Source organism: Caenorhabditis briggsae (genome assembly GCF_000004555.2).
Source record: "Caenorhabditis briggsae complete genome, chrII, whole genome shotgun sequence".
NCBI lineage: Eukaryota > Metazoa > Nematoda > Chromadorea > Rhabditida > Rhabditidae > Caenorhabditis > Caenorhabditis briggsae.
The window spans coordinates 4,657,045-4,665,709 of NC_013486.2; the positions used below are offsets into that span (position 1 = coordinate 4,657,045).

Here is an 8,665-nt window from a genome sequence, read left to right on the forward strand (position 1 = left end):
TATGAAAAAACCTGACAAAAATCTGAGAAAACACTGAAAATCAATAAAAATTCGAATTTCGCGCGCTTTTACCAGTAGCTGGCCTAGAAAACTCACACCTGGCCGCTAGGCCACCGGTTCCCACTTTGACTTTTCGATGCCGTTTTTCTCAATGAAGGCATTTTTTTTGAATTATTTTGTTTTTATGGGAATCTACATGGATTTCTGCACAAAATAAAGCAATAAAATGTTTCACCGCACACCACCTTTAATTGCTCTATTATTGCTCATACAGAATGACGTCATTTTCATCTTGTCGTATAATTCTAAAAATCCCAAAAATCATACTTTTCCAGTCCCTTGTGATTTTTGAAACGTAGAAATTTGAATTCCCCATCAAAAACTACCCCAAAAACCATTAAAAAAACAGAAATTCCCCTGGTGGCCGAGTTTTGGAATTTTCTAGACCACCATTTGCAAAATTAGGCCATGAGCCGTTTTTTGTGGTTTCTAAGCTAGTTTTTTGCGGGAAATTTGAATTTTGTATTTGTTATGTGCTAAATTTGACTGGAACCCTGAGTTTTTTGTTTAAATTTCTAGACATTTAAAATTTTTGTTTTCTAAAAAGTATGAAACTTCGAAGTTCCTGAAAAGTGGTTCAAAATGCTTAAATTAGCCTGAAAATTTCAGAGAATACTAAACAAAAATAGAGCTTCAATTTTGTAGTTGACAACTTTATTGGAAAAATTTATTTGTACAAAAAAGTACGGTAAGCAGTCTAATAGAACGCCACTCGAATAGTCAAATTTGAGCCCATGTATCTCATTTTCTGTGAAAGATATCAAAAAGTGGTCAACTGATAAAATGTTGCTGATATCATGATAAACATTTTATCAGTTGACAACTTTTCAATATCTTTTGAAGGAAGTGAGATGTGTAGGCTCAAAGTGGACGGTGCGGGTAGCGTTCTATTTGTATTTGGATCGTTGTAAGCTTCATTTGGAATTTTGAGCAAAATTCAAAACAAAATAGTATTTTCTGTCTTGTAGAGTAGTTTTTGTTGATAAATTCGAATTTTGTGGTCAGAATTCTTCAAAATCAATATAATTTTTCAGATCCGTGTCTATGTTAAAGGGTACCATCATTGATTGTTTGGGGCCAGAGCGTTCAGCCGCCGTGGCATCAAGAGGAAAATGGTGTGGATGTCTATCAGGAACGAGCCATGGAAATCATGGTAAGTTTTAAAATTTTTTTTCCAAAAACTCGTTTCAAATATCGTGATCTTCCAGGCTTCCCGCAATGGTGCTGTTCCAATCAAAAGAAGTGTATTGAATCCCGAGTACAGCCCAGACATGATGTCGAATTCTGTATTTTTATATAAAGTTTTGGATATAAATTCTTTTTTGAAATGTAAATTTGTATTTGGCTCGTTGTAAGCGTCACAATGAGCCCAAACACGGGTTTGTAGATTCTGAAAGAGTACTGTAGAAAAAAGTTGCTAGGACAGAGAACGTATGAGGTGTGAAGAGGTTTCTCTCTCACTCTCTTGCTGTAGACTTTCTAATCTCCCACTGTTTGTCCCAGATACTATAAGGTAAAGAGTATCGGACGACGTGAAGAGACTCCTTGCCTCCTAGAAAAGTGCGAAAAGGGGGCGGAGCTTGTCAAGGTGTCCCCCTGGTTGTCCCCTATATAAGGAGTTCCGCAGATCTTCATTATTCTATAGTACACCCCTCCCAAATGGCTGGTTATCGATTTTCCATCGGCCTAACCCCTCAAAACGCTTCAAAATGATCCGGTAACTGAATCTGGACCTTTTGAAGTGTGTCTTTTATATTTTTCTAAAAATTCTTATTTCAAAATGGCTGCTTTCTGGATAGCCTTACCTCAAATACTGATTTTTCTAGAATTAATCTATTTGTTTTTGCTATTCTTCAAGTTTAAGAAGGTGAGCTTATAATCAAAATCCGACTTTCTGAGTCATAAATCATCTTTGAAACACAAAAATTCAAATTCACCAACAAAAACTACCCCAGAAACCCAGAGAAAACTGAAAAATCCAAGGTGGCCGAGTTTTTGAATTTTCTAGGCCACCATTTGGAAAGTTAGGCCATGAGCCTTTTCAAGTGGTTTCTAGGATAATTTTTCGCGGGAAATTCAAATTTTTTAGTAATTTTGGTGTATCGTGTCATTTTTGCAATGAACTCGAATATCGGCTTAAATTTCCCAACGTTGGCCAAAATGTGCCCAAATTGCCCAATACTCCCAATTTGCATAGAAATATGTAAAAAGTTTTGCAGGAAACCATGGCGAATGTTCCCTACATTCTTCATACAAAGCGGATCCAGCTAAAATTGTCAGAGTGAAAAAGTAAGTTCCTTCGAATCAAAAAATTGAAAAAAACTTATTTAATTCTAGATGTGACAATGAGGATTGTGATTGCAGTACAAATTCTTGTGACAATTATAGTATGTCCAAAGTCGTGTGCTCTGAAAAAGGCTGGATGTAAAAACCAAGTCTTCGAAGAATACCGACAACTACGAGACGAACGCTTTTTTTGCCAAATCCTCTGGAGACAAAGGAACTGGAAAAAATGAGTTCATCATTCCTTACAACGGAGAAATCATCATTTCTATTCCTGAGCTTCAAATTCGAATACAAGGAAAATGGTGAAACACATACGTACCCGTTCAAAACTGGTCGTAGGTTTTACATCGATCCTACAAAATGTGGAAACTCCGCTCGATTTGCCAATCATAGTTGTGAGCCAAACATGATTGCGAAGAAATGGATGGCCAACAATCGAAAGGAAGGATTCAAAGCGATTGGGTTCGTCGCTAACAAGGATATCAGAAAGGGTGCTGAACTCACCATCAACTACGGTATGGTATTATAATCGGTATGTTGTTTTTTCTTTGTCTTATTGCCGCGTCTCTGGCGCTTCAGACAGTTGGCTGGTGCGCCTTCGGCGTCGCTTCGCTTCTTACTTGTCTTAAAGGTCACAATTTTATATGTAATTTTCAAGGTATTTAAAACTATTAGAAAAGTTAGGAGCGTAGCGACGAATCAGTAAAAAACTGAGTTAAATCGCGCCGCAAGTGCGCCAGCCAGCTGTTCAATGGCTGGTTTATTATAAGAATGGTTACAGTAACGTTTTTTTCAGGGAAACGAGTCAGAGATGTCTCCGTGGGAAGAGAAAATGCAAAGGATGGATTGGCATGAGATGAATGTCATCGGCTTCTTCTTCTAATTGAAAATGAATATTTTGTATTTTATAAACGTATTTTTTCTGTTCTCTTTTAAAGCTTCCTTGTCATTTCACATTTCCAGATGAGCTACGCGATTTTCGGACTGAAACCTTGATTTTTAACTTTTGAAACACAAAAATTTGCATTTCCCATCAAAAACTACCCCAGAAACCAAGAAAAACGGGAAATTCCATGATGGCCGAGTTTTGGAATTTTCTAGGCCATTAGCTGTTTTTGATGGTTTCCACGCCAGTTTTCAGTAGACTTTTATGGCAAGGTAAAGATGGTACAGTACATCAGGCAATTAATTGGGTCATAAATCTAGTAGGTCGAGGGGGTTACTGTAGAAAAAAATGCAGGCGAAAAATGAGCTGGTTTTTGGGTTTATAGATTTCTGAGGATTACTGTAGACGAAAAATGAATGTGAAGCTTACTGAAAATTGGTTTTTGCTGACATTGATAAGCAATTATTTTTCATCCGAGAATCACTTCATTTTGTAACATTTTCGATGTTTTGCTGCATTTGTTCAAAAAATCGTCAACTACAAAATTGAACGTCGACAGGACACTTTCTTTTGAATTTGCTGGTCTAGGTTTACATTTTCTCGATTAGCCACATATTTTATTAGATTTCATTTGTCGCTAGCTTCAAAATGAGCCCGAACATGACTAGGCTCCGCCCACTTTGAATTTTCCGACGCGTCGCGGTCGTGCGTCGCGTGTTCAACGAAAAAATTGAAAGTGGGCGGAGCCTAGTCGTGTTTGGGGTCATTTTGAAGCTAGTCACAAGACAAATCAATTGATATTATTTTCAAATCTTGAAATTGAAAACCTAGGCCAGGAGGTTCAAAAGTTAGGCCACCAAAGAAAAATTATCACTCTCTCAGTTTCGTGTACTATTTTGGAGGAGCATAAAGCTAGCTACCCGGGGGAAAGTGAATCTCTCCTACCTCTTGTTGCCCCTCCTTTCCTATTATTACCTGGAAAATTGTCAGTACCGTGTGGCTTATCTGATAGTGTAAAAGGACGAAGAAACCATTCAAATGAAAACAGAAAAAAGAATAGAAACTAAAAAATATTTATTTTCAATCAGAAAAGGATGACGTCAAGATATAGACACAATAATAAAGGATACCGTGGTAATGTAACGAGTCGCGCTCGAAGAAGCAGAAATTGAGGTACATTCCAACAAAGAGGCCAACCAGCGGAGCGAAGACATCAGTCTGGAAATGAAGTTTCGAAGACTGTTTCTTTCGAATTTTGGGAACTAGTTGCGGTCGAGTCTAACTCAGAATTTGTCTTCGACCTGAACATCGACGCCTATCCTAAAGGTGCACTTTAAACTCAATTATCTCAGTTCCTCCGAGAGATATCAAAAAGTTGTCCACTGACAAATTATTTATCATGATATCACCAATATTTTATCCGTTGACAATTTTTTGATACCTCTTACAGTAACCGAGATAATTGAGCTCAAACTTGACGGTTTTTGAGGGAATTTCTTTTAGAGGAAATTTAGGGTAAGTTCCGGTGAAAGATTCCAGATAATTCATTTGAAAATAGGGAAGAAAATTAAAATCCGGATTTTCAGTAAAAACGCATTGGATTCTAAATCTACTCAAGAAACTCAGTATTTTGAATATTCAAATGTTGGCTCACCTTTTTTAACTTGAAGAATAGCAGAAAAAAAAAAGAAATTTCTAGAAAAATCAGTATTCAAAGCCAAGCTATTCGGGAAGCGGTCATTTTGAAACTAGAATATTCAGAAAACTAGAAAGAATACACACTTCAAAAGGTCCAGATTCAGTTACCGGACCATTTTGAAGCGTTTTTAGGGGGTTTAGGCCGGTGGAAAATCAATAACCAGCCATTTGGGAGGGGGAGTAGCGTAGAATAAAGAATAGTAACTATCTGGGGGAAGGTGGGGCAGCGAGAGAGTGGCGGAGAAACCTATTCACATCTCATGCTCTCTCACTGACCCCCCTGTTGCTAGCTGTATGTTCCTCCGAAATAGTACACAAAAATGAGAGAGTCAAAAAGGTGTGACCTCAGGAGAAACGAGCCATCTGGGGTGTATGATAGAAAAAAGATACACCAATGACCCGCCAGATACGAGTGACGTCATCCTATACGAACAATAATAGGGCAACCAATTCCTTTTTCTACAGTAATCCTTCAAGATCTGAAAACCCAAAACCAGTCAAATCGCTCATTTTTTGTCGGAAATTTTTCTACAGTAATCTCCTCGACCCACTCATTTTATGACCCAATTAACCTCCAAGTGTGTATCTCTTAAGATTCCTTCTTCACCCTGTCCTACTGTAGACTTTCTAATCTCCCACTGTCTGTCCCAGATACTATAAGGTAAAGAGTATCGGACGACGTGAAGAGACTCCTTGCCTCCTAGAAAAGTGCGAAAAGGGGGCGGAGCTTGTCAAGGTGTCCCCCTGGTTGTCCCCTATATAAGGAGTCCTATTCCGCAGATCTTCATTATTCTATAGTACTCCCCTCCCAAATGGCTGGTTATTGATTTTCCATCGGCCTAAACCCTTCAAAATGGTCCGGTAACTGAATCTGGACCTTTTGAAGTGTAATCTCTATTTTTCTGAATATTTCTAGTATTCCTAGCGACTATCGTCAAATAAACGGCAGACTTCTATGGTCAGATTTGATTTTTTGCTACAAATTTTCAATGGGTTGACGCTGAATGATTCCAAATTCCTTATTCACAACGATGGACCAAGATTGATCAAATGCTTCTGGTGTCCAATTACGGTTGAAATGGCTTCACTCAAGTGCTTTTTTCTCAAATCCTCTGGAGACAAAGGAACTGGACAAAATGAGTTCATCATTCCATACCACGGAGAAACCATTTCCAATTCTAAGCTACAAATTCGAATACAAGGAAAATGGTGAAACACATACGTACCCGTTCAAAACTGGTCGTAGGTTTTACATCGATCCTACAAAATGTGGAAACTCCGCTCGATTTGCCAATCATAGTTGTGAGCCAAACATGATTGCGAAGAAATGGATGGCCAACAATCGAAAGGAAGGATTCAAAGCGATTGGGTTCGTCGCTAACAAGGATATCAGAAAGGGTGCTGAACTCACCATCAACTACGGTATGGTATTATAATCGGTATGTTGTTTTTTCTTTGTCTTATTGCCGCGTCTCTGGCGCTTCAGACAGTTGGCTGGTGCGCCTTCGGCGTCGCTTCGCTTCTTACTTGTCTTAAAGGTCACAAGTTTATATGTAATTTTCAAGGTATTTAAAACTATGAGAAAAGTTAGGAGCGTAGCGACGAATCAGTAAAAAACTGAGTTAAATCGCGCCGCAAGTGCGCCAGCCAGCTGTTCAATGGCTGGTTTATTATAAGAATGGTTACAGTAACGTTTTTTTCAGGGAAACGAGTCAGAGATGTCTCCGTGGGAAGAGAAAATGCAAAGGATGGATTGGCATGAGATGGATGTCATCGGGTTCTTCTTCTAATTGAAAATGAATATTTTGTATTTTATAAACGTATTTTTTCTGTTCTCTTTTAAAGCTTCCTTGTCATTTCACATTTCCAGATGAGCTACGCGATTTTCGGACTGAAACCTTGATTTTTAATTTTTTAAACACAAAAATTTGCATTTCCCATCAAAAACTACCCCAGAAACGAAGAAAAACGGGAAATTCCATGCTGGCCGAGTTTTGGAATTTTCTAGGCCATTAGCTGTTTTTGATGGTTTCCACGCCAGTTTTCAGTAGACTTTTATGGCAAGGTAAAGATGGTACAGTACATCAGGCAATTAATTGAAAAAATGAGTTCATCATTCCTTACAACGGAGAAATCATCATTTCTATTCCTGAGCTTCAAATTCGAATACAAGGAAAATGGTGAAACCCATACGTAGCGTTCAAAACTGGTCGTAGGTTCTACATCGATCCGACAGAATGTGGAAACTCGATTTGCCAATCATAGTTGTGCCAAACATGATTGCGAAGATATGGATGGCCAACAATCGAAAGGAAGGATTCAAAGTGATTGGGTTCGTCGCTAACAAGGATATCAGAAAGGGTGCTGAACTCACCATCAACTACGGATATAATTATGATCCGTGAGTTGGTTTTTTTGTCTTAAGCAGCTGACTGGGGCGCCTTCGGCGCGATTCAACCTAGTTTTTACTTGTTCGTCGCTTCCCTCCTTACTAATATCCTGAAGGTCACGAATTTATTTAATTTATATTTAATTTTCAAGTTATAGAAAACTGTGAAAAAAGTGAGGAGCGTAGGGACGAACCAGTAATAAACTAGATAAAAATCGCGCCCAAGGCGCGCCAGCCAGCTGTTCAATGGCTGGAATGATTAAAGCCACGTTGTTTTTCAGGGAAACGAGTCAGAGATGACTCCGTAGGAAGAGAAAACGCAAAGAATGGATTGGCATGCCAGGTGTTATTGATGAAGACGACGAACGTCTGAATGATGAAAACGATGAAGGCATTCCTAGGATTTTACTTCAACAGACAGCATCGGATTTCCTTAAATTCCATTTTTTATTAACGTATTTGCTCTGCAAGATTTACATGATTTATCTCATTTCTATTATATCAATAAAATTTTGTAAACCAAGATTTTGACATCAAAATTTCAGGATAAATTGAGAATAGCATATCGAAGCCATTTTATCTGGTTTCTTGTAATAGATATCACAAAAAGGTCAACTGATAAAATGTTGCTGATAATAAGATGAGCATTTTATTTGTTGACACTTTTTTGATAGCTCTGCTGGAAATCTAGATAAATTGACTTAAAATTGGGAGCAAACATCGAGCTGAAAAACAGCAGAAGCCAATAGATTCTAACCCATTTATCGTATTTCCTCTAATAGAAGCCCGTGGGCTTCTATTTTTCAACTTCTTTCTCAGGGTGAGCTTCTATTAGAGGTGGACTTCAATTAGAGGGTGGGCTTCTATTTTTCAATGATTAATTTTCAAAAAAAATTTTGTTCAAAAAAATCAGAAATTCGACAATTCGGAAGTTAAGAATTCTGAATTTCGGTGTTTTTTTAATTCGAAGTTTTCATTCTGCAATTCTAAACCACAAAATTACGAATTTATAAAATTCTGAGATTCCAGAATCTCTAAATTCAAAATTCAGGAATTCTGTAGATCAAAAATTTAGAAATTTTCGAGTTCTTAAAGGGGGACTCCGACCAAAAATTTTTATTGCATTAAAATGTGTTAAAAGTTGTCTATTTTCCGAATACTATTGCGAAAAAATTCAAAAAAAATCCGAAATTCCCAAAAAACGGCGTTGAAAAGGAAGAAAATTCAAAAAAAGGTGCAGCCGGGGGACGAGGATTTTCAGTGAGAAACCTAGGCCACGGCAGCGGGCGCCTTTCCTAAGTGGCAAATTTTCCGGATTTTTTTTCTATTTCATGCCCGGCAGGTAA

The 8,665-nt window shown here is 37.9% G+C and overlaps 2 protein-coding genes across 2 annotated transcripts; both read left to right on the plus strand.

Moving 5' to 3' along the window:
• Window positions 1–1,104: 1,104 nt before the first annotated feature.
• Window positions 1,105–3,201, plus strand: CBG11115 (the record flags this gene model as incomplete). Its single annotated transcript, XM_045242011.1, has 4 exons — window positions 1,105–1,213; window positions 2,280–2,349; window positions 2,506–2,861; window positions 3,143–3,201. The coding sequence occupies 4 exons, from the start codon at window positions 1,105–1,107 to the stop codon at window positions 3,199–3,201; spliced, it is 594 nt and encodes a 197-aa protein (XP_045094457.1).
• Window positions 3,202–6,066: 2,865 nt separating this feature from the next.
• CBG11116 lies at window positions 6,067–6,720 on the plus strand (the record flags this gene model as incomplete). The annotated part of the gene is made up of 2 exons (XM_002646629.1): window positions 6,067–6,357; window positions 6,634–6,720. The coding sequence occupies 2 exons, from the start codon at window positions 6,067–6,069 to the stop codon at window positions 6,718–6,720; spliced, it is 378 nt and encodes a 125-aa protein (XP_002646675.1).
• Window positions 6,721–8,665: the final 1,945 nt, after the last annotated feature.